Source organism: Coloeus monedula, assembly GCF_965178545.1.
Source record: "Coloeus monedula genome assembly, chromosome: 5".
NCBI classification, from domain to species: Eukaryota; Metazoa; Chordata; class Aves; order Passeriformes; family Corvidae; genus Coloeus; species Coloeus monedula.
In genome coordinates this window covers 48,089,494-48,115,968 of record NC_138785.1, presented here as the reverse complement: position 1 = coordinate 48,115,968, position 26,475 = coordinate 48,089,494, and the positions used below count along the sequence as shown (strand labels likewise).

The 26,475-nt window shown below is 39.8% G+C and overlaps 2 protein-coding genes across 7 annotated transcripts in view; one reads left to right on the top strand and one right to left on the bottom strand.

Annotated features, from left to right (window-relative positions):
• The window catches only part of FIP1L1 (factor interacting with PAPOLA and CPSF1), a 38,271-nt gene extending 26,641 nt beyond the window's left edge, over positions 1-11,630 (top strand). For all 5 annotated transcript variants that reach the window (XM_082281472.1, XM_082281471.1, XM_082281469.1 and 2 more), the window contains 4 exons: positions 643-698; positions 6,012-6,231; positions 10,459-10,596; positions 11,309-11,630. In XM_082281472.1, coding sequence (XP_082137598.1) covers positions 643-698; positions 6,012-6,231; positions 10,459-10,596; positions 11,309-11,456 — 562 coding nt within the window. In that variant the 3' untranslated portion in view covers positions 11,457-11,630. The remainder of the gene's footprint in view (positions 1-642; positions 699-6,011; positions 6,232-10,458; positions 10,597-11,308) is intronic.
• Positions 11,631-13,074: 1,444 nt separating this feature from the next.
• LNX1 (ligand of numb-protein X 1) overlaps positions 13,075-26,475 on the bottom strand; it is a gene marked incomplete at both ends in the record, with an annotated part of 65,734 nt that continues 52,333 nt past the window's right edge. For both annotated transcript variants that reach the window (XM_082281907.1, XM_082281908.1), the window contains 4 exons: positions 13,075-13,210; positions 14,226-14,384; positions 21,182-21,410; positions 23,335-23,512. In XM_082281907.1, the coding sequence (XP_082138033.1) occupies positions 13,075-13,210; positions 14,226-14,384; positions 21,182-21,410; positions 23,335-23,512 (702 nt within the window). The remainder of the gene's footprint in view (positions 13,211-14,225; positions 14,385-21,181; positions 21,411-23,334; positions 23,513-26,475) is intronic.

Sequence of the window (26,475 nt, the reverse complement as noted above, 5' to 3'; positions counted from 1 at the left end):
TCCACAAAAATTTGAGCACAAATTCAAGCCCTCATGAGCTATAGGAAGTGCCAGAGTTCCACAGAATCCAAATTTGTATTTCTATTCTGTTCTAAGTGTTCAGCTGTAACAGACCTAACAGTACTTTTTCAAACCATTTTTATATGCATTTATATGTATATGCATACATATATTTGTATATATAGATATAAATATATAAGAGAAGGTAAAAGATTGGCTGGCACAGTCCTTGAGAAATATTTGCTGGAGGCCAAAACCAGGTCGTATACAAAACACATTTAAGATGGTACAAGCCACTTGTCAGTCCTCTGGATCTCAGTGAAGGAAGATGCACACATCTGTTCCTTTGAAATTGAAAATTCTGTTAAAATTTATCCTACAGGAGGATGATGGTAAATCTCCCAAGAAAATCTTCATGATTTAATTGAGAAAAAATCCTAACTTAATGCATCATATGTGCATGAAAGTAAATTTATTACTGTGTATTGACCGTTGTTGTGAATGAGTGCTGCTTCTGATTGTATATATTGTATATAACGTATATATTATATATGAGTACATATTTACTGAAGGAGGTAGCTTTGTTGCTAAAGCTGAGTTTTCACATGTATCTTTACATGGTTTTGCATGTATTTTCCACAGTGGACATTCTTCTGGCTATGATGGTCGTCCTGTTCGTGCATTTTCATATGGCAGTGGTAAGTAAGCAAGCTTGCTGGCTTTGGAAATTTTGACCAGTGTGATATCAAATTGTTTGATATGCTTATGAGGATTTTAGCTAGAAGACTAAAAAGGTCCTGTCAGTATTTCATTATGAAAGCTCATTGCTGACCATTGTAAATAGATACATGCTGTTGCAAATTTAACCATTATTGGTAAATACTGTTGTTTTGCTTATTAATTTATATACTGGATATGTTTTCCTGCTGCTTTTGCAGAACTGTGGTTTTGAAATATTATATACCATAATATGGACTGCAAGTCAGGGAGAATTTTTTCTGCAAGTCAGAAAGGATTTAAAAGCAGGAGAACAAGTACTGTTGAGATATCATCAGAATTTTAACCAGTAAGAGCAGTCATTCAGAAATCCTGGGTGATGTACCTCTCCTTTCAAAAACTGTTTGTCTAAGACACTATAACTTTCAGCTATCCTATTGCAAAGTCAGTCACTTTTTTTTTTTCTTTTTTTTTTTTTTTAGTTACTGTTATGGGAAAAAAGTCTGAAGCTGGAAAACTTGACTTTGTGTTTTTTTCAGTAAAAGTGAAATAAGAGTGAACTAAAATAAAAGCTTCATCATGTGCCACCAAATGGGCATCCACAGAACGTATGCGGAGTTTAGAACTGTTACCTAGCACAGCTCTGCTTCTTGATCCGAAGGAGAAAATAGAAAGATAAAGTAGATGGAATTATAGAATGATATGGGTTGGAAGGAATCATCAAAGATTATCTATTTCCAAATTCCCTGCCATGGGCAAGAACACCTTTCACTAGACAAGTTTGATCAAAGTCCTGTCCAACCTGGCCTTGAACACTTCCAATGTGGGGCATCCACAACTTCTCTGGGCAATCTGTGCCCCACCACCATCATCATAAAGAACTTCTCCCTTACGTCCAATCTAAGCCTACCATTTCTCAGAGCAAAACCATGGCCCCGCGTCCTGTCACTACAGGCCCTGGCAAAGGGTCTCTCTCCATCTTTCAGTCTTATAAGCCCCCTTGCAGTATTGAAAGGCCACAGTAAGATGTGCCTGGAGCCTTCTCCTCTCCGTGCTGAACAACCTAAACAACATAGGAGAAATGTTCCAGCTCTCTGATAATTTTTCATGGCCCTCCTCCGGACCGGCTCTAACATATCTTTGTTGTACTGGGGTCCCAAGAGCTGCATGCTCCATATACCTGAATACTCCAGGTGGAGTCTCACGAGGACACACAAAGAATCACCTCCCTCAACCTGCTGGCCACCCTTCCTTTTGATGTAGCCAGGATACAAGTGGCTTCCTGGGCTGCAAACTCACATTGCTGGCTTGTATTTAATTTTTGCCCACCACTATCTCCAAACCATTCTCTGCAGGTTGCTCTGAATCACTTCATCACCCAGTTTGCACTGACATTGAGGACTGCCCCACCAAGATGCAGGACCTTGTGTGTTGCCAGTCACTACTTCTGCCTTCAGTACATCTGCCATCCAGCTCCTAGTGCCTTTTCTTTCAGCTAAATTCTATTGCCATGCTTCTTGTTCCTTTGAACCCTAGACAGTGAGAGGAGAAATTGTAGGGGAAGTTTTGTCCGTTTCTGAGGAGGTGTGATGTTCAGCACAGACCAAATATTCTGCAGATCTATTTCGCAAATGTTCTGAAGTCTTAGGCATGGATATACAAAATGACATTTTGTAATGGCTTGCAATTTCTTGAAGTTGTAGCAGTTCATGGAGTAACAAGGAGTACTTTGTTGACATTGTAAGGATCCTCATCAGTTATCAAACGTTTACTTTCATGTATTGGAAGCTTGTTATGTTTTCAAGAGTTCTTGAAAAAGAATTCATAAACATCTGCTTTACACAGACTTCTTTTTTAGCAGTAATTCTGAAGTTTTAGCAAAAAAGTAAAAGCTGAGGCATACAACTAAAGCCATGCAGAATATCATAAGGAAGGCAGTCTTACTAACACATACTAATGTATGTATGTGGCATCTATTACATAGTCTCCAGTGTAGAATGTTTTTCACTTTGATGTCTCTTTTGTTAGAATTTTCTATTCTGTCAAGTACTGTCAGGGACATAAGAATATTTCCAAGCTTTATGTTGACCTTTAGAGATGATGGCATGCTTGTGTTGTTGCAGCACCAGTTTTAAAGGATGACTGTTACCGTGATCATGCCAACATTGAATTTGAACTTCTCCAGCAGGATTAAAAATTTGTTTGCCTTTACACGATTACGGAGACCAAGGAGCACAGTCCGTTGCTATCTTCCCTGTGTGCTTCCAGTGTATCTGGTATCTCTGTTGCAGCAAAAGCTTCCATATTTGCTGCACAAAGCAATTGTCTGATCTCTTAGCTGTCCGTATCATACGGACTTTTGAATCTGTGGAGACTCAGCGGCCTTTTATCAGTATTGCTCATCTTGTAGTGAAAGATGTTTTCCTGGTCAGCATCACATTCTGGCAGTCCCCGTTGTGCAATGTGATTGCTGGTCAGTGTTTAGCAGTGCTCTCTGTGATTCAGAACTTGGGGACATTGAGAGCTCCACAGTGCAGCAGGGTACAGATGATGACTGTGATTTACAATCACTAAGTATATTTATTTAATAGTTGCTTTGGATGATAGCACTGAATCTCCAACCTGCTGTCATCTTTGACAGTTTGTGCATTTCCTAGCTTTGTCAAAATTGCAGGGGAAGATGTGCAAATGGAACACATAGCAAAAAGTACCAGTCTTGATTAAGGTTCTAGCCCTTCTTCTGCCTATTCAAATTCCTCAGCTCATGCTTTGGTGTCTCTTCCCTTGTGGTCAGTCAGGTTTCCCACTGCAAGCCCCTTAGGAAGGTTACACAGTAAAATAATATTCTTAACTCATAGCTCAACAATATCTGTTTTGTTTTTGTGCTCTTCCACCACATCAGTGTGGTTTTGTCAGTTTGCTCTTAAATCCTTTCACAATTCAGTGCTACCTTTGCCATCAGATCTTTGGCTTTGCTTGAGCTGCATTTGATCAGTCACTGAAGAGCCTTATATCGAATGCTTGTTTGCTTTTTCCTCAAGCAGTTCTCTGATCTGTGCTCTAAATGTTCTTTGTATTTTAGAAACGTGCAAGACATTCAGCATTACAGAAACAGTTTGAGAGTCAGTATTTTTTGAAGTACAAAGAAAAACATGAAATAGTTTGCCTTATTCCATGAAGCTTTACGTTTTTAAACCATCTCCAAAACAGGGCTCACATCTCCAAAACTAGTAATTATTCAAAGCTCCCTTCCTGTTTTAAAAATAAAATCAGAGTTAAATTTTTGAAGTGTCTTTTTTCTTGTAGAAGTTATTGGAATAGTCAATGTAGAAATAATAGAAGTGACAAATTACTTCATTCAATGTAGTAAAAGCAGAACACCAATTCATATTAGACAGTAAGCTTCTTGTGTGTTGTGAGTAATTCCTGGTGAAAATCTAGATATAAAAATGTGCAGTGTGTCAAATTACTGTTTTATCTCATGTTACTGGGGTAGAAATACTACTGTCAGATGAGAACTACTCCAGATGTGATGGAGTATCCAAAATTTATTGTAAAAGTTTGTGATACCATTAATAATTGATTTGTAGTATACATTTAAAGTTAAACTTAAGTTTAAACTTTAGATCAGCATACGCTGGCAGCCAGTGTCTCATATACCATACGTGTGTTGTTGACCTAGTGGCAAGTCAAGGAAATTAGCAGTCTTTTAAGTCCAGCTGGTTATTTTGCTATTTCCGGCTGCTTTCCTTCGAAGAATTTCAGGTCTTGGCAGTATAATGAACAGCATAATATTGTATTAGGGCATTTTATTCTGTTAACCCCTCATTTTGCCTGTAGACCTGAAGTTAAACAGTGTCAAGCATTTCATTTGAGGCAAAACCTTTTATAAATGCTTTATAAAGGAATTATAATACTTTTCATTGCAAATGTATTTTAACAATGAAGTGTTTTTTCCTGCTCCACTGCCTGCTCTAAAAGTCTTTTGTATTCTTCCTCTGGAAGCTTGGCAAACTGCTCTCTTAAGCTTCTGCCAAAGCTTTCTGGGGCAGGCATACCCCAGACATTACAGGCAAGGCAGTCTGAACATAGCTGTCAGCAGAAGCCACTGGTTTTATAACTCAACAGTATTAAATACAGCACCAGTAACACACTTTACATTGTTCAGTGGATAATTATGTTAATTGTACTGTTAATCTCTTTGTGACACCATGAAGTCAAGTAAATACTGTTCTCGTATTATAGATGATGAAGTGGAGCTCAAAACAAACGATCTATTGAAAGTTAGGAAAGCTAGCAAGGCAGATAAGCAGAAAGGGAGAAGTCCTCAGTACTGTAAGTCCACTAGAGAGTGCTGTTTCCAGCTAAATACTCAGCCCTTGTTTTTCCTTTACAGGATGTGTTCATGGGACTTCTGGCGAGGGAGGGCAAGACAGAACAATTGGGGCGTTAAAAGTAGTAGTTCTGTATTACGTCAAAGTTGGCAAAAAGCAGTGGAGAAGCACGTTCCTTCTCCCCATTGGTAGCTATCTAAAAAAGGTTGTGAGACAGTGTTGAGACTTCCTTCTTAACATCTTAACGTGTCAGTTCTAGATTAAGACTATGCTTTATTTTCTTAAACTGTTACATTTTAGTGTTATTAGTGGTTGTGCTGAGTATTCATAAATGTTATCTTACGAAGTGGGAGTTATCTTACAAGTGGGAGCGTTATTTCTTCTCCCCAGATTGAATTTATTTCTAAAGCTTCTTTTACATCTGTAATCAGAAAAGTATGGCAAAACACAGTGTAGAATATAAATTAGTGAATGAGAACTTCATAGCTAACATTATATTTTAAATAGAATTATTTTAAAGTACAAGAGATTAAAATAATAGCATTTAAATGTAAGGTTGGAAGTGCCCTTCTTTTTCTGAACTGTATTTTCGGAGCACCTGAGTTTCAAAGGCAGTTTTGTTTTCCAGTTGTTTTCGTTTTGTTGTTCCCCCAAAATCAAGCCATTTGGCCACATAGAATCCGATTCTTTGAGCAATTTTTTTTTCCCCTGGAAGTGTTTAGACAGTCTTTGGGGTACATACCCTGGTTTTGTATATCCTCATAAGAAGTCTGTAAATGAGTGCCAGAAGCTTTTATAATCATCATGGAAAAAATGCAGTGTTTTCTTGGAATTAACTCTTATGTGAAAGGGGAAGATTGAAAAATGTCATTGGAGGAAACTGGCAAATGTGTTTTCATGCATAAGTGTCCATATGATATTTTTTTTTCTTCTTTCTAATACCTACATCTCTTTCTTCAGTCACCTTTCCACACCCTGCGGGTTCTGCACCCTCGTGGTCTAGTCTTCTGGACACCAGCAAACAGTGGGATTACTATGCACGAAGAGAGAAGGATAGGGAACGTGAGAGAGAGAGATCCCGAGATCGGGATCGCGACCGGGATCGAGACAGAGATCGAGACCGTACCAGAGACAGGGAAAGGGACCGAGATCACAGTCCGTCTTCAAGTGCGTTCAACAGGTCAGTGAAATGTCTTAAACGTGCTGTAACTCTGCTCAAAACCCTTGTCTCTGTTAAACAGTATACTTCAACATGCAAATTTAGTGTTCTGCTGTATATTCCAAAGAGCTGGACAGTGTGGCTGACTCACCTTCACCTTTTTCTCTTGCAAGCTGTAATTCTAAATTTCTACATGTAAAACAGAAGCAGAAAAACAGGATAGTATACATCCAAACTGGTCATAATGCTTTACAGGTTAAAGGTGATTTAAGTCTTGAGAATGACTGAAATACCCATCTCTTTTTGACATCAGTTGGTCTAGAAAAAATTTACAGAAATATCTGTAGAAGTACCAAACAAATTTTAGTTGCCTCTTCGGTACTAAGAGCAATGTGTTGCAACATTTGACCTTAATGGTGTTACTACCTGTTAAAATGGTTAATATCGTTGTTAAAAAGGGCTGGATAATAATCTCTCCTCTCTTTTTTAAAACAGTTATTTCAAAGTCAAGAACTTTTTTTTCATTTTCACATGGATGATGAAGATCATGTCAGATAACTTTATTCAGCTTTCAACTCTAATTGCTTTTAAAAAAATGGTGCAACATTCTGTGGTTCTGTGGTCCATGTGCTTAAGTACAAAGCATTTAATGTTGAGATCACTATGGCTCCATAGAACAGCGGTCTATTGGTTTGCCAGATTTTGCTAAATTTCCTCTACTCGTTATTTACTAAGCTTTTTGGGGTAAATATCTGATGCTTTTCTCAGTGTTCGTTGTTAAGTTGCAATTTTTGCAGAATATATGTGTTAGCTATTAGGCAGATTGCTTTTACTAATGGTTTTACGCTGAGGGGAATGAGAGCACCGAGAGTCAACGTTGCTGCGGTTGAGAGATGACATTTTTGCGTGATGATTGTTAGCTGAAGACCCAAACTGGGTGCAAGATGGGGGATTTTCCATGTACGCCGGTGCGGTGATGTCCTGTCCTCTGTGCATGTGCTTCATTCCAGGGTCAGTTTCTGAGAACTGAAGACCTATCTAAACATCTGTTTCTCAGACACCTTGATTGAAGGTCAGAAAGAACTCTGGTCATTCAAGGGTGCTTGAAATGAGCCTTAATAGCTTCCAGGCCTCAAGAAATCTCTGTGCTCCTGCCAGAGTTATCTGTAAAGGAGGGGGAAGAGCAGGCCTCGACTTTTTTATGTGACTAAATTATCCGCCATCTGTAGCAAAGATGTTGACACATGGCTGGGTAAGAAAATGGGAGGCCCTTAACTAGGATAAGTTGGTTTGGGAATCACAGAAGAGGTGGGAGAGGCTTAAGAAGGAACATGCAGACATAGTATGTCTTAAGAAGGTTTATTTTCAATTCTGTGCACTTATGAAAATAAAATGAATCGAGCTGTGAGGAAGAGAACGTGAACTATTTTAGAGACTGCACAGATTTATAGCTTTTATTTATATTCCCTTTGTTTAAACTTTGATAAAGTGGTACTTTGCTGGGGTTTGTAGTAAGCGTTTTACTGCTCAGAAATTATGGTTTTCAATGTTTTTAGCAGTTGTTTTCCAGATAAATAGCCTGTGGTTTTGCTACAGCATTTCTTAAAATTATGAGAAAATAGGATTCTTTTTATTCTATTATAACCAAAAAGTGGTTTAAAAATGAGCTTTCAGCTGTCTTTATGTTCTGTTCTGCTTTTACCCTATTATCCTCAGAGAAAGGTGTGCATTTTTACAATGTATCTCACTCTGCCCCCTTGAGAAGATGCCATTATTTTTGGACTGTTTCCCCTCTGTAAAGACTGGGGGTTTGTTTTGTTTTGTTTTGATAGTTTCAAGTCAGTTAGTTACCACTAAACATGTAGACTTTGGAATTTGGTATGTTACTGTTTTGTGGTTCTTGCTCAGCAATTTCAAAAATTAAAAAAACCCAAAAAAACCAACAAAACACACCCCAGCAACTGTGTTTCTAAGGTCCTAGAACTTAATAATCTCAGGCAGAAGAGCAGATGGGGGTCTGGCTGGATTGTAGCTATACAGGATTTGGTGTCCTGATGGTCAACAAACTGAATGAGACTCCACAACCAATGTGTGATAAAGGTCAAAAACATGAAGCAGCGTTAGAGTGTTCCTGAAAGCTCCCAACACACTGGTCTTGGCAAACTGTTTTTTGCTTTACTTAGAGAAGTTGTTTATTTTCATCAGACACACTTAAGAAGCTGTCATGGTTCTTTAGTAGTTTGCCAAAATAAGGTTTAAAAGGGAGTATCAGTAATGTTTTTAACCTTTTCTAGAGTGTTTTACAATAACTGGGTAACAGAACAAATGCACAGTGTGAGTTATCATTAAGGGCTTTGTATCTCATCTTTGAAACCAAGCCAGAAGTCTACAAGTAGCCATCTAATTTCTCATGGCAAGCTTATCAGAAGTTAGACATTCAAATTTTAACTTTTCAATTAGATACTGATCATCAAAATATTAGTTTTGGGAAGCAATATCAGATGTGGGAGAAAACTATAGTTGCACAGAGAGGCTGGGGAGACTCCATCCTTGGAGATATCCTGAAGCTGTCTGGACATGGTGCTGGTCAGCTGGTGGTCCTGATGGCCCTGCTTTAGCTGGGGTTTGGTCCTGATGGCTTCCACTCATGCCTTCCAACCTCAGTTAGTTTTTGTGCCATTTGATCACAAATGTGCTTTGCAGGATTCAGTCAGCTTACTCTCAGATCTGTGGTTATGAATGCATTATAAAATCAATGCAGGTGTATTACTCCATGGCAAATCATAATTTTGAGTCCTGTAGTTGTAGCTGTAGTTTTCCTGGTTTTGATGTGTGAATATTTTTTGTGTCCCTTAGAAAAGCAGAATTTTCTATGGAGTGGTTAATGCTCCTCTACAGTGTCTTAAATTACTAATTTCTGACATTTGCTTAATGATGTAATCATACAGAGTTTCATAAAAAGACTGGTGCTGTTGCTTCAGGTGTTCCCCCTTCTCACGCTGAGTTTTCATGCATAGCTGTAATAGTCATTAATGTAAAATCCTCACTTGGGAAATGGCCAGAGGATCCAGGTCGTGGCAGATAAAATGAGTTTGATCTCAGTTCTCACTGCTCCAGGACATGAGAAATCTCTTCAGGCTTGAGCTGTTCTCCTTGTGTGATCTGTTCTGCTGCTGCCAGGGACCTCATGAAGATACTCTTTCATGGAAATGTTGGCAAAGACAGAAATACTTGCCTTTTGTTAGGCCAGCGGTATCTAAATCGTTACTGATTTTACTTCTTTAGAAGGCCCGGTTACATTGTGCCTTTCTTTAGGACTTGGTGGGATCTCCCAAACTAGGGTTACACAAGACTTCATGTGATACATAAATAATTACACTAAGTTTATTTATATTGATGTTACACTGTTAAATGATGCTGGATAGGATTTTCTTAGTAAAGGAATGATGAAATGATCATGTGATCATGCCTTTTTAAGCTATGCTAATGTAGCATTTGAGTCGTGTTGGCTAACAATGGATAGATAGTGTTCTCATCTTTTTTTTTTTTTTTTTTTTTCCCAGATTTCAGTAAACTCTTAGAACTGCCCTTTTCATCAAGTCAAAATATAAAAATATGTTTTAAGTAAAGCCTTTGAATTCTTGTCTAACCTGTGATATTTAGGGGTTTTTACCATCATTGTGACAGGGCAGCATTTCATGGTAATCCAAGAGAGAAGTAGAAGTAGAGACAGCACTAGTACTGGAGAAAAGTTAATTTCAAAAGCAACCCAAAACATTTAGTATATTTTACTCTTTGTACTTAGCTTTTCCTTTTCTTGAAGCAGGTGTAAGGAAGTAGATAACTACCAAAATCTAATTTTAATTTACCCAAATTGTATAATAGTCAAAAAGTGTACTGATAAGTGTTGAATGTATCAAACACTGATCCAAAAACATTACTGAAGTTTATGTAGGGTTGTACTGCCTTCACAGTTAGATACAGGTTCAAGCTAACAGCCTGATAACTCCTGTATAAACTTAATGGGACACTGTTGTATTCTTTTTTCTTTCATTTTTAATGAACAATTTCCTTTCAAAATTGCATTAACTGCACAAGTCTAGTGTATAATGAAGAACTTTATTGTCCTTTAAGCACTGGAACTCATTTAGACACCCAGAAGCAATATTAAGATTTTCTTGTCATTTAGCTTGTTATCATTATGCTCCTTGGTCTCACTGTCCTGACAATCTCTTCTTTCTGAATCAGTGATGAAGAACGCTACAGATACAGAGACTATGCAGAGAGGGGCTACGACCGCCATAGGACAAGTAGAGAGAAGGAAGACAGACACAGAGACAGGAGACACAGAGAGAAAGAAGAGACTCGACACAAGTCATCTCGAAGGTTTGAGTTCTCTTTTTTTAATAGGATACGAAAGACTTGCCCAGTTAAAAAAAAAAAAACAACTTTTAAAAGAACCCCAAACAAACAGGAGTTTCGTGGAAAGATTGTAAACACTTGAATGTGCTACTTGGAACAAGTCTGTCATATAAAACATGGACAGATAAAAAGCAATACTGACCCTGGGTAACCTCGTACTGAGTGATGTGTGTGACTGTCAGTATGTGAACAGAAATTAGGACTTTGGGGAAAGGGTAAAAATGGTGAGTCAGAAAAAGGTGGAATGAGGCTGACATTCAGCAGCATGAACAGAAGAACTCAACAGCCATTCTCAGTAAGTAAAATAACCCTTATGGTCACTTGATAGAAATTGTTCTACATGATCCCTTTTAAGGTAGAAAGAGAAGTTAAGTCCAGAAAATAGGGTCAGCAAGAATGTCAAATTATTAAGGAATGCCAGCAGGTTAAAAGTATTATTAGAATATGGGTTACAAATGTGAAAAATCGTTCCATTTTCCCCACAAAAAGTACAGGATGGGTAGATGTATATTCCATTCCAGGAAAAATTCAGTTATGTGCTGACGTCCAAATACTCTTGAGTTGGGAGCAGATGCTGGTTTTCAAATATGAATGCAGAAGCTGGTTTTTTTGGTACTTTGTAATTAAATAGGGCCTGAAGTGTCAAGTGTTTGAGGCATGTTTTCTCTCTATTTAGTAACAGCAGACGTCGTCACGACAGTGAAGAAGGGGATAGCCACAGAAGGCACAAACACAAGAAGTCCAAAAGAAGCAAAGAAGGAAAAGAAGCCAGTGGTGAACCTGCTCCTGAACAGGAAAACACTGAAGCTGCCCCTGTGGAATAGGCTTGTGTGATTTTTGCCTACTTGCATATATATTAGTGCCAGAAATAGATTACTATAAATCTTGTTATTTTTCTGGGAATTATAATAATTTGCTCTTAATCTTGTTCTGTTAGTTTGAAATCAAAGGTTACTTTGGTTTTTTTTGAAAATAAAAGAACGAATTTTTCATGTTAAGATTCTTGGACTGACTTTGTCTTTTAAGAAACAGTGAAAAAACAACTTAAAGCTAGAGGCTTATGCTCTTACAATATAAGTAGGGCTTAAATTCTTTGTATTAAATTGTCTCCTTTTTTCATAAGCCAACGGGAAGGTCATTCTTTTACTGACTTTAGAACAGTGTGCATTCATTTTATTATATACCCAACATCTGGAACAGTGTGGGTTTAGCTTAGCTTTTGGAGTCATGTTTGGAAAGGTCATCCTTTACTACAGGGGTAGACAGGAACTGGAGGCTCTTCAAAAGCCTTGTAATAATGTGAAGCAAAAAAAAATTGGGGAAAGTGGGAAAGGTGCCGATTGTTCTTAGTTGAATGGAACACTGAGTGTGATGATGATACACTTGGTAATTATGTCTGGTTTGTGTGGGTGCATAAGGATGAATTAAGCTGGATAATCGTCCCTGCTGCTTTTCAGTGGCTTAAGAGAGAGTTCATTTTAGTCTTTGTTCTAGGGGAACAGCTGTCCTTAACATGATAAAGATTAACAAACATATCCTCTTCCCACTGCAAGCTTGTGAGATAAAAACAAGACTGTGGAACACGAGTAATTTGCAGAAAGACGACTATTTTAAGAGACATATAAGACCATCATCACTTTCAGGTTTACTTCATGCAGAACTGTATCAAGTGTGATTGATAAGGCAGTCCCACAAAAATTGTACTGCTATTCAGAAGATTTACTTGATGGCATTAGCAGGGTGCAGTGTATTTCCTTAAAAGTAATATTCTATATAAAAATCCCAGATTTAATAGTATTAATCAAAACAAACCAGGGAAATGAGGTAATTTGGTTTTGGATGAAAATAACATCTGTACGAGTACACAGTTACAATTATTTTTAATTATTTTAGAAATTTCATTCACAGTTTTACAGACTAACAAACAGTACTTGAAAGTCTTGAAAATACCAGCTTCATGCTGACCATGAGAAGGTACACGTAATCAAAGTGCTATTACTGTGTTGGATAAAAACCTTCACCTGATTATTGCAACTAGAAAAATTGCAAGAAATATTTCCATAAGTTATTCAAGGTTTTCTTTTTGTAAATCAAAATAAAGTGGGTGAGCAGAAGCTGTTGCTCCTTAAATTTCATTATTATTATAATGCATTAAATAGATATATAGATATGTATAAAAAAAACAACAAAAACCCCTTAAGAACACAGGGAAGGAAGGGCTTAAGTCTGTAGCTTGGATCACCCTGAAGTGATTTTCTGACAGGTGTCACTGCTTTGCCTAAACTTGACTTTTCTTGACATGCAGGTTGAAATTTCACAAACATTTTCTTTATAAATACATACTTGACCCCCCCCAAAAAAGCAAAGACTGATGTTCCATTTTTTTTTTTTACTTTTGTTTCCATGTTAAGATACTTGTCATACTCTCCATGAAGACTTGTTTTATAAAAAAGTGCCAGGCCAGGACACAATTGTGAGAGTAATTTTTCCTTTTAGTTCTTTGAGCATCCTAGCCAAGCAGGCATGCATCATCCCTGATGTGTTCCTGCCATTGACAGCAAGGAGGATGTCACCGCATCTGAAAAAACAAATGCAAGAAAACAATTAAACAAGGTGACTTCTTTACCTTAAATGTTTTCAAATGCCAAAGCACATCCTTCAACTGGGGGGAAGGGGTAGAAATTAGTATTGTGATTACTTCTCTGACTAACTACTGTTCATGAATAAGGGAATAAAGCAGGTGAAAATACTTGACTTAATTGAATTTCTTACAAATTTGTAATTAATTAGACATATTTGAAAGAAAACATGATACAGGTCTTCTGCTGTACATTCTGAAGAATCATCTTAACAGAATCATAGAAGGGCTTTGGCTGAAGGGACTTCAAAGATAATCCAGTTCCAACCCCCTTGCTCTGGGCACCTTCTACTAGACCAGGTTGCTCAAAGCCCCAACCAACCTGTCCTTGAATAAGGAGGAGGCATCCACAACTTCTCTGGGTAGCCTGTTCCAGTGCCTCACCACCTTCACGTTAAATAATTTCTTTTTAATATCTGGTCTAAGCCTACTGCCTTTCAGTTTAAAGCCATCTTCCCTTGTCCTAGCACTACATACCCTTGTAAAAAGTCCAGCTTTCTTGTAGGCCCTCTTTAGATACTAGAATGATCTGTGTTCTGAACAAATTTACCTTTTAATCCTTGTTAATTGATGTAAGTTTGTGCCATGACTGTACATTTACTCTCTTCAATTTTATTGGTGTTTGCAGGGAAGATGTTTGGTTGGGGTGTTTAGAACTAGGTATGTGGAAAACCTCTGTGCTGGCATGCTTTGTACCACCCCAAATTGACTCATCTTTTAACTTACATACTAGTGGATTGCTAGACATCTGAAAACATTCTCCTATGAAGGCAGATCTGTTAAACTTCAGGATCCTTATGTCCTGCTTCCAGATCTCCCAGTTATTTCTGTATCAATGAGTCCTTCCCCTGTCCCTGCCCCTGTCTTAATGAAAACATGTTTTTTAAAAACCACTATAAGTCAGCCCGAAGAAAAACTTAATTGAATGCTACTTTTTTTAGATGGTTATCATTACCTAATTCTGCCATCATTATATGCTGGTGTTCCCCCAACAATGGATTTGATAAAGAATGGTTTGTTCCCAGTATGTTCTTCATAACCTCCTACGATGCTGAAGCCAAGACTTCCAGATGTATTTCTTCGTAATACAATTTCTTTGCAGCTGTACAAATACCTGAAATAAACCAGTTTAATTAAATGTCTTATAGTTAAATTCAGATTCTGATGAACCATTAATATTGAATCTGCCTTTTCGTACACCCACAGAGTGTTTTTAAGAGTTAAAATAGTGCCATAGTTCCACTGTATTAAGCACTTACACTTCTGTTTCTGTAGTACTGCTTTCCTGTTATAACCAGATAACCAGTTGCCCAAAAGTAAAATTAGTAGGTAATCTTAGGCTTAAGTATTAAATAAGTTTTTTTATAGGGTAGAAATCTATGCAAATGCTCTAGATGGTGTGATGGAAAAAAGCACTTGAGTCTGGCTTTAATGTTTGTAAATCAGCAATTCAGAAAACTATTTCATCTACCTTGTACAGCCCAGTGACTTGCTTATCTTCCAATGAGCTTGTATGTGATTAATTATGTCAAAGTGCTCAGGCATTTACTACCGTGGTGCACATCAGAGTGAAATAATTTTAAGGATAATGGAATGAATTACAAAAATGACGACACAAAGACAGGTATTGGTGGAATTCGGGATCCTGAGCTTTTCTTGTTGAGTAACCTGATAAGTCACAGCATGGAAGATGAGAGAAATTTATCATGTGAGTCACTGCTTTGGAGTACTGAGTCTGCTCTCAAGAAGATAGCTTGTCCTCACTATAATGGTTAACACAAGATTTTATAGTAAGAGAACTGAAATCTGCATTTCTCTCCATTTGTCTTTTGAATGTTTTTTATGATACTGTAGGTTATGCTTGGTCAAAGCTTAGGTTCCAAAACTAGGAATAGGGGAAAACAAGAATAATGTTATTAGACTCTTAAATGTTGCCTGTTGCTCTGAGTACATTAATTTCTGTTTCCTTTTTTTAAAACCAAATTAATTTCATGTGTTACAGAGTGAGTGATAGAAATCTGTCCATAGTACTTAACCCACTTATCGTTAGTGGTGTACCCAGGAATGATTGAAATTACTGGATGACTGAAAATACATTTGCTACTCCAAATCTTAAAATATAGGCTGACCTACAGCAGGCAACTGTTACAAGCTCTATTCAGAGACTTTTTAGGTTTCTAAGAAGTACCTGACACTTCCATAGGAGGATAAATAGCCTTTATCTTAAAGACTGATATGCCTAGTGTTTTAAAAATTGTGTTTATCGAATAGTGCATTTGCTGTCTTTCACAGCAGTAATACTAGATTAGTCCCCCAGGGCCTACAAATATTCACCTGCTGCCAGGATGGTAGGTATGTAATATTTGCACAAGAATTCACTGGTTGCTAATGTAAGAAACAGGTGACATTTGCTTTTTCCTCAGCAGCCAGGCATTATTACTTTACTGTCTATGAACTCCTTCAATGTGCAAAATCACTTAAACCCTCTATGTGTAATGGTACTTGTCAAGGTCACGACCAAGCAATGCCAGGATTCAGCCATTAGTGCTATAATTCTGTGTTGATTTTGGGGCAAAAGTCTCTGCTGCCCAGTGCTACACTCACTGCCTTAAGGAGCACATTCCTGAAATTGAAAGGTAAATCCTAATGCCATAGAAAAGCAGAAGACAAGCAGGTAAAGACAGGAGGAGAAAAGACAGTGAAGCCAAACATGGCTTATGTGCATTCTGTACATGCCGTCTATAAGGTTATTAGTCGCATGGTCTCCATCAGTCCAGAAGGCATAAATACATATTTGCTGTCAAAGTGTATGATGAATTTAAGTAAAATGGACACAGCATAATAGCATTAGGATTGTTCTCTCTGCCAGAGCAGAGAGAATACATGGGAACCAAGGAACAGCAGAGAGAAGCCACTCTGTCATGACTCTAAGCCCCTGTGCTGCCTTTTGCCTCACCAAAGGGACTGGGTGTAACCTGCTGTGGTGATGAGGCAGTGGAGACATGGACGTCAGGAGAAGAGGTGCTGGTGTGATGCTCAGTTTGGGAAAAGGGGAGGAAAGGGGATTTCCCAAAATGTTTACAAATTTCTCTTTGGTTCTCAATACCCAAATTGGTAATTAAATGTTTTAAGTTCTGAATGCCAAGTCTGTTTTGGCCATGACAGTAATGAGTGAGTGATTTCCCTGTCTTTTGACCCATCAGTGTACTTGCTCTTTCTCTTTTCTCTCATCCTGCTGTGGGTGTTGGTGCAGGCAGGTCTAACCCATCACAACAGCCATAGCTGGAGACTGACTCCTGAAAGAATAGGAGTGTCTAGGATGTGTTTATGCCTTTAACTCGATGTTTGCTTATCTTCATTCTATGGGGTAGAGGTATAAGCATGGCAGTGCATCATCCATCACCTGTTTGTCAGCGCTGTCAGAACTGTGCGAAGGATGCTGGCAGGCAAAGCTGAGCTGTGTGTAACGCAGCTACTGCTTGCTCCAAACAGTTCAGTGCCTAAGCAGAGATGCCTGCTCTGCCTAAGCAAAGAGCAGCCCAGAGGGAGTCTGTTCTTTTAGGGCTGTTTAATCATAAAGACAAGCTAGAAAGTACCACAAAGAAAAAATAAAATCATATAAAGGTGCTTAGTTTGAGTAGATTGTATTTCTGTGGTAATGAAAGCCCCAGTCCGGGTGTTTTGACCCAGTCAAACTACCCTAACCCACTAAACTGCAACCAGTCTAAGGAGAACCATCTCCTGCCTTGGAAAAGAGCAGCTCACAGTCTTCTGCCTTTATCTCTAAATACTCCAGAAGAAGAGGATAAGGAATAATTTATGTGTGAACCTGCCTCAGATGCAAGATTTGGGGATATAGAGTGTCTACTGACAGGGTCCTATCCTAAGAAATACTACAGCTAAGCACCAGTTACCAATGCCTGAGGAATTTAAAAGTGCCTGTCTTCAAGTAGTTAAATGTACAATTCCCTGCTGATTTTCATGAAGCACAAACATCCTTATGCTCTAGGAATGAAAACCAGCCCAGCTGCAGGAGGACTTTGGCAATAACAGCTATGAAAAGCATAACTCCCTCCTCCCGCCCCATTACAGTACACAAATGGCAGCAGAGTAAGGAATATTTGAGAATTGCTTCCACCAGAGTCCTACAGCCCAGACTGAGTTACTTTGGGGGTGTTCCTGTCCTAATTTCATGTTTTACGTCTTGTTCTACCCCAGGTTTGCAGAATGACCTTGGCCACCTTGTCTCTCATCTCACTTTACAGATGAACAAAAGCACTTGTGTGAAGTACTGTTTGTAAATGTTATGACAGGATGATCTAAGAAGTATTTTACGTACTAGCTGAGGAAAGAAAATGTGAGGAGAGCAAAGAAAGAAGAGCAGGAAAACAAGCTAGAAGCATCATCACAGAGCTGGGGAAATGCTTTCTGCCAGCTGTTCCCTGTTATTTCCTTTGCTCATACTTCACAACAACATGTCCCTCTACCAATAAAGGAGTTCTGTCTTCCTAAACAACAAACAATTAAATTAGCTACCCTGAAATAAGTCTGCGGGCGAGAATGCTTAAGGTTCTGCATCACTGTTTCCTCTCACCGCCCAGCCCGCAGCCCCTCTGCTTGCACGTAGGCCAAGTTTTGACAGATGTCAGATGCACATGTGCACGTATTTTATAACCACCACATATTGGATCGTACTACAGAAAGAACAGAGGAGCTGTTTATGTATTATTAAGCCATACAAAAGTGAGAAAACCCAATTCTAAGATCTCACAAGAAAAGGACCAAAATTTAAGTGAGATCCACAAATGTTAAATGATCAAGATGGCTTTTCCAAGCCTTTGAGCTTTAGTGCAAGAGATCAGATAACTTGTCTGATTCTGCTGCTACCAACTTCATCCAGAAAAACGATGTAATTCCCTAACTCTCAATATTTGTGTCTCTTGTCTGTACCCATTTCTGTAATATGCATGCAGTCCCTGGGAAAGGGGAGAGTTCCGTTCTAGTATGGAAAATCAGGCATTTACAGTAAGCTACTTTAAATCATGTAACTATTATTAATGTTAGCCTGTTTTCTACTTCATTGGTCATGGACAGAAGTCTATAGACATGCTGTAAGTTCGATTCAGCAAATTTTATGGGACCATTCACAGGATTTTTCTGAAAATTTCATGGATTTGGAACAAAGAAGGGAAGACCTTCCCGTCCCCTCAGTTTCCTGAGCCTGAACATCTGATTCTTAAGTTGTAAGGTCAAGCTGCCTCTGAACCCCCCCTTTGCTTGCTGTGAACACATACACGCACTGCACTGCCGAGGCTTATCAAGAGCCACATCTTTCCCTTCTCAAAAGAATTAAAATAACCTACTACCCTCTGCCTCCTCTTTTTAAAACCATGCATGTTCCTGGCCTACCAGTTTTACTGCCTTTTCTATTTGTTAAATTTGGCTTACATAGGTGTGCCCTTTCCTGCCCATCTTCCCAAGTACTTTGCATGATCCTGCATAATCATGATTTTGACATTTCTACTTTTCTGTTAGCTGTACCAAACATTCTTAGACTCACATATCTTGGAGCAGTCCCTCTAGTCAATTGTTTTAATTAAAGTAGGCGATTCTTCAACATTTTGCCCCATAACTGCACATCAGACACTTTTTCCAAGATGGACCTGTCAGACATCTATTTAGACAGAGTATAATTTTCTCCAACAGCCTGGAAAATGTAATGAAACTGCTGACAATATCTTGGGATCTAGTGAGATGTGATCCTTGCCTAAAGTAAACTGAAAGTCAGATAGAGAAAGGTTAAATGCACAACCTGGAGCACAATGAGTTAACATGATACACATCCTAGTGAGAGAAGCTGTTGAAGGACTTTCAGACATCTGATGTGGGCCCTGGAGAATCAGAACAATAAGTGGGTGAGCACACTCATGCTGGAGAAGATTGAAGGGTCTGCTAATACCTAGTGAGCAATCTCAAACCTGATCCTCTTGTGCCCCTACTCAGCCAATCAGCTGCTAATAAGAACACAGAGCACCTTTGTTACTGTCACATGGCATGTGCGTTGGTGCCTATCCCAGGCGCTAGTCTGATGTTCAGAGCAGTGTCCCCCCTCAGCATACCAATGTCCCCATGTCTCTTTGAAGAAGGGCCATGCTGTGCTCTGTGCACAGCCTCGCAGCTGGGGATAGAGTTACAATGAACTCTTGTCTTCAGCCTTGCCGACACTGGGGCTGATTTTCCTTCAGACCAAAAGCATTGGAATGCCTTCACACATGCAGCCTTCAGAGGAAGAAGGCTAAAGAGAGCTCAGAAACTGTTTCTAAAATGGGAAAACCCTTTTTTTTGCCAAACTGCAAAGCGGAACTGACTGATGTGAACTCTGTGTGCAAGCCTGCAGTACTGTGAAGCTCTGTCCTCCATCTCCCCTACTATGCTAAGGTAGTGGGAACTTCAGGCAGCTGTGAGTAGAAGATGATGACCAGGCAGCTCAGGTTTTCTGCACAGCCCAGTGAAGGTGGCATAGGCGGGGTGCAACTGTTACAGTCCATCCAGCAATGGATGGTGATAGAAGGCAAGACTCATCACTGCAGATTGCAGTATCTATAGGGCCTCTAGTCTGTTGCTGTCTCTTTACTGAGAGCATTACTCATGCTCCGGTACCTTCACCATGCTGGTGGTCAAGCTCAGGAGTGCAGAAGTTAGCAGGAATGAGGACCACCCTGTGCCTGCCTGTCTTCAGAGAGGCTGAGTGAGGAAAATTTACCATTGCCTGGGGTAGCAAGTTGAGGAGCATCCATTTACTGCATTTTCTTTTTTCTGCTTTTCTTTCACAGGCATAAAGATGTAGTCCTCTCCACTGGAGGAGGAACATTTTGCCTGTGGGTGACAGACACACAGCCTGCCTTCTGCTCTTGCAGTGCTTCAGCACATTATACAGTTATTAGCATCAGACCAAGCCCCAAAAAACATCTGGCCCTCACAGCAGACCTTGCTGCAAGGTGAATGAGCTGAAAATGGCTCCAGCTAGAAAGAAGGAAACCTGTTATGCAAGAGTAGGAAATGAAGAGGAGTCCTGAAACTGTGCCTAGGGAAAAGCCCACCTGTTCTGCAGACCATCTTGTCCTGCCCTCCTGTGAAAGATAGACACTGAACTGCTGTGAGAGTTAGGAGTACAGTCAAGAGGAACTTAATAAGCGAAATTCTTCGTTCCTTAAAACTGAATATCAGTTTCAACTCTGTGATCCCAGCTTTGCATATTCACAGATTCACAATGTGTCATCTCATACTTTGTGGAACATTGCGGAAGCTGTAGGTATTACACCGTGCACACCGAGAGCTTAGCGACATGCAATGTGGCTGTTATTATCCTTGCTGAAATGACAGCACAGCTGCTTCCTGTGTATGACAAATGGACTTCTTTCAGGCGGGGGTGGGGTTAAAAGAGGTGATTTGGAGATACTGGCCAACTGCACGAACTTTGCAACATCTGGGTAAAGTCAAACAATTCAGCTGGATTTGGCTAAGGACAAGGGCTGTGCAGCTTGAGTGTTGCAGGAGGGGTATCTCTCTCTGCCTTCTGCAGGGTGGTCGAGCTTAGACTCCAGTTCAGCAAGCTCCTGTATCCCTGCAAGATTTTTCTTTCACTCCCTAAGTGCCAGATATGTTTTCAAGATTGAAACAATTCAGTATCCCATCCTCCCTCGCAAGGGGAGCTGCATGTCTATTTTGCCATGTACACGTACCCATTTACAAAAGGGAGGTATTTAGAGTCAAGTCAGTGACAGAGCCTGGATTTAATTAAGATGTCAGTGCAATGAATCAAGCCAAAAGAAAGAATTGCCAGAAAATACAATCTTTCCTCCCACTCCCCCTCAGCAAGAGGTTGCAATCCTCCCCCCACGGTGGACTTACCGTGGCAGCCCCAGCCACATAACCCAGGACGGTGACCACTCGCTGCTCTCAGAGGTCACCTGTGTGTCCTCAGGGGGTGGCAGGTGACCCTGCTCCTCATGGACTTCACATGCTCTCATCTCCAGGGCCTTGAGCACCACTGAGGAGTTAGTGTTCTTCAGCAGGGCAACAGCCTCACTCCGGCTGACTCCCGTCAGATCAATGCCGTTCACGTTCAGGAGGATGTCACCTGAGACCAATAAAACGGATGATAAAAATCCTGCAAGCATTTCCAGGATCTCTTCTGCACCTCCGCAACCAAGTGAGTCAAAGCCATGGCCAAGAAGTGGCTGTCTGACAAGGCTTTTTGTTAATCCTATCATTTAACGTGGATGTGAAGCATATGCTAGTAAACATGCCACAGGCATGAGGGAAGGGTCTAGATTCCTGTACACAGAAACATTGCATGGCTGGACAGAGGACTTGTCCTGGTTTCTTTCTATGTCATGTCCTGCATCTGGAGCTGAACAAACAGCTGGAGTCCTGCTGCACCAACAAGCTTTGGTACCGGTGCCCCATACTGGTCCAGTACTAACCCTAACCTGGTCCGGGTCTCTGGAGTCCATTTCCAGCTAACAACATTTTTACTCAAGCTAAGCTTGAAACCTGACAGCTCAAAGATGTTTTTCTCCCAGCTCTCCCTTAGCTGAGGACTGCGACTCCAACCAGCTCTTCCTAGTTTCCTTTGTGGAATAATGTGTTATTATTTTTGTATTAATGTCTGTTTGAATGGCTGCAAGCCAAACCATCTTTCTGTATGCCTTATTTATAATATAGGCACAGCAGCTTCAGACAAAAATGCAAAGATGGCCTCAATCACTACAGGAAGAACAATAAAAACATCACTAATGTCATGCAAGCAGTCACAGTGCCAATGCTCTGCTACCCTTCACAGCAGGCTCCCACACCAGGGCTTCCCTTGGTGCCCTCTGTGCTTGGCCTGGATGCTTCTCCAGGCAGGGATGTATCACTGGCAGTCCAGGCACTGCAATATGAACATTAAAGTCTTCTTGTGGTCTGCCCCCAACAAGAAGGACAACAGCCTGCTCTAAATCAGAGGCCTATGGTGCTATTATAACATCACATATTCATTTGTTTCTAATTTTATGAAATTAAATAGGCTGAATTTTCCATGCTGCCTCATGGTGAATACTTTTTGGAAAGCATATCCCACTGAGAGGCAGTCATTTCCCAGCAGGAGGAAAGAGGAAACCTGCTGTTTTGCTCCTGTTGTCATGTTCTCACATGGGTTTTGTTGAACAGACACAAAGGGGTGGCTCCCATGGGTGCCAATGCGGGGTACCGAGACCCAGGCTCGTGGGACCTTGGGTTGTGGGGCTCGTGGGTTGCAGCTATTCTGCCCCATTTTTGGGTGCCTTCACTTCCCTCAAACTCAGGATTTCCCTTCAGCTTCCATGCAATGACTGGACTAAAGGAAAACATAGGGATGAAGGGCAAGCAAGCTGTGTCATTGCTGGATGTAGGCTACTGAGAAACTTGGCTCTTGGAGATATAACATCCTGAAACCTGACAGTATCATCTTTCCTCTGCTGCCCAGCTATTCCCACAAAACCAACTGATAAAATATGTTCCTCATCTTGCTCTAAAAGCTTATTCATGCATAAGGGGAGAAACTATAAGCTTTATCACTCTGTTATATCAACAGCTAAATGGGGTTAGGAAGCCAAAGTTTCCAGACATGATGTTAAGCCACAAGGTGCTAATGTGTCTTCTTATATAATAGGAATTCTGCTCCTGTATATTACATTCAAATTTACGAATGCAATGACAAATAAGCACAAAAAATTACTTTAAAAATGCATGAAGGTTGCACAATGAATGTATCAGGAGTTAGGAGATGGTGGTGCAAGCTAATTTTCCTGTGAAAATCTATTTATCTTTTTTTACCAGAATATTCCTACATCCTGTTTCACAGAGATGATTACTGATGCATATTTTGCCTTTTCTGGTAGCTGACTTGAGACCCTCTAATCTGACACATCCCAAAATCTATAGGATTGCTGAAGATGTCAAAGTCTGAAGCTCTTTCATTAACCCTGATTTCAAAAGAAGCCTTTGATTTAAAGCAAACTTTCAAAATCCCCCTCTTTTACCTGTTTTTATCCTGCTGTCTCTGCTGATAACTCCTCCAGGTTCCACACTTATCACATAGATAGGCAAATCCCATTCCCGGTTAGATGCTCCGCCTGCCACAGTCATTCCCAGTGATTCTGTGTGATCTTTCCGGACAGCCACCACCTTCTCATGACAGGTGACAGTGTGAAGGGTGCTCTGTGATGGAGAAAATAGCAACAAATGAAGTTTGTAGGCATAGCGACCTCTCTGACACCTTTGGCATTTCCTATCAAAACAAATATTCATGGAAGTAATACTAAGGCACTTCACAGCCACCTGCTGCACTTGGCCTGATGGCAGGCAGGACTCCCTCAGGGGCTTACGTATCTGCAGTCAGAGCTACCACCAAGAAAACTGGGCTTTAATAGTTAAAATCAGGCATTGCTCCCACCAAAACCAGAGTTGTTTTAGTGCTAAGACTGATAGAATTAGGTCCTTGAAATGTAAATAAGGAATTTGATTTAAAAAGAAAAAAAAAAGCTCTTGATATTAGTGTCACTAGTGGCCATCATATCTTTGGCTACCAGGTTGTGCTTCTTATCTGGCTGCTTGCAGTCTGAGCATGATCTGTACAGTTAGTGAGAAGTAACTAAATTCCTCTTGGGTTTGAGGAATTAAACTATTGGGGACATATTAGAAGAGACATACTTCATTTGATCTTCCAGGTATCTGTGTTCCTATGTAAGTTATGGGTGGAAATACACTTGAAGAATAAGTGTTTCTGTTCAGGGAAAGAGAAGGACGTTTACAGTGAAGAGCTAGCAGTTTTTCCAGGGTGCTCTTAGTGCTTGTGTTTGAAGGGTCACTTCAGGACAGTCATCCCTATATTTCCGCCCCTAAACAGGAAAAGTTAAATACACACAGCTGGTCATGCAATAACTAGTGCATGAGGAGGGTGAAACAAACCCACAGGTGCCCTCAGGATGGAGAACCACTGCAGTGCAAGCTCCAACAAAACCTGTGAATTGAATGTCATGTTTACCATGCACTCAGTTCTTACAGAAGAGCTTGAAAGGCAATAAAGTCTGGATTTAAATGTTAGTTGTTTTTCTTTCCTTAAGTATTTCATAAGCAGTTCTCCTGACAGTCCCAGCCCCTCTTGCAGGAACAGCATCATCCGTTTTAGGCTCATATATAATAGCATGCTTCTAAATACATTTCAAATGTGTATTTAAAAAAACCATTCTCATTCACAAATGTGACCTCACATTCATAATATGCAAAAATAATCCATGAAACTCATTTAAAGCCACATTAATCTCTTCTTAGAGATCTGACATCTCACAAAGGCATTTTACATTGGTTCCTGGGCCAGCAGCACAGAAAGTGGAGCAGATGAATCCACAACGTCTCCCTGAATGACAAGGATGGACAAAGGAAGATTACAGCAAGAATTTTTTTATGGGAGTAGGACAGACTACGTCTTTGATTTCTGTTTTTTTTAAAGGTATGTTTGGTGGAACAAACTCCACATCAAGATTTCAATGATGCGATGTTAACAACAAAACAGGACCTTCTAGAAGCTTAGCAGAGGATTTCTATGTGCTTGAGCAGATGAACAGTGGCTGCCACAGAGCTCCAGAAACAAAAGGGCAAAGAGCTCAGTGGAAAGAGGAGATCTCAGTCTCTGGGAGCAAACCCAAACTAACACAGTTGTTTGGACATATTAGACGTGGTCCATGCAGAACACAGGCACTATGTCAGAGTAACTGGGCTTAGGGCTTGCAAACAAACCTAAAAATTTCTGAAGGTTTTAAAACCTTCAGAAAATGTTGTCTTCCAGATAAACTTTAGGTTCTGATCCAGATAATTTTAACCTTTCACCTTTGTCATTAAGGTGTAAATATTTTAAACATAGTAGTTCTATCTTCATGCAAATTAAATTTAACGTTTCATCCATGTTTTGCAAAAATATCCTTTTTCCCTTGGAAAGGAATGGCTTTCCATTAGGAAAAGGCCACTTCCTGAAACATGTGGGATAGGGGCACTACTAATTTTCACAAAATTGCAGTCCAAAATTTCGTAGCAAAACATGAAATTGGTATTCTATTTGTGGCTCTGAGTGAGAGAGCAGTCCTGTTACTTATGCAGCGTACATCCAGTTTCACACAACAAAACCATTACAGCAATAATTTTATCACTATCTTTTGAGGAATAAGCACAGAGAGAAAGATTTCAAAGTAGTGCTTGGGAACAAATTGTCCTGCTACATTTCAACAAAGAATTATAAAAGTACTAGTACTTGTATGCTCAGCCACAAAAGACCAATTTTCCTTTGAAGCTACTCTTTCCCATGTCATTTTTTACATGGCTGCAGACAGAAAGGATTTGGGGTGACTTGACTGAGATGATGGCAGTGATGAAAGGAAAGTAAAGCCTTTTTTAGTAAACACACGTAGAACTTGCTTGGAGGTATAATCGATAGCAAGTAAACCAGTTAAAAGGCAGTGTTTATCAGGGACTGCATTTCAATGCATTCTCTTCTAAACAATTGTCCTTCTCTGTCATTTTGAAGTGACCTTCGAGGTCAGGAGAAGAAAAACATAACAGTTCATCTCCTCCTCTTTTTGTTTTTTCCTCCTTTTCTGTATATTCACTGGAAAATAAATATTTACAGCAGATTATCACAACATCAAAGCCATAACACGTGCAGGCAAAAACCATTGCTGTGTCTGTTTGGAAAATGTACTTCACCTGAAGGTTAACCTGTTTGTATGGTCAGGAAACATTGCCTGCTCCAGCAACATTTTCTTTGCTTTAAGTAGTAGACAATTCATTTGAAAGAAGTAAGAAAACAGTTGCAATTAAAAACAAGTGCTATTTAATGAATGGCAAAGCTCCCACTGACTTCAAAGGAATTGAATTGAGCCTGTTTATCCATTACAGCATGGCTTCGCAACCTCAGCTGCACAAGAAAGTGTTTGTGACATCTCTTTTCTGAGTCTAGGCAGCAGCCAGAACAGTTTGGGCTGTGCTTCCCCTATCTCTGTACAGAGGAAAACAGATCCATGAGACCCTGTGCAGGACCAATCTCTTGGCACACCATACACCTGGCATCACTACCACCAGAGAAGGACATGGTCCCAAGAGATCATCCTCCTGTTATCCAGATCCTTGTG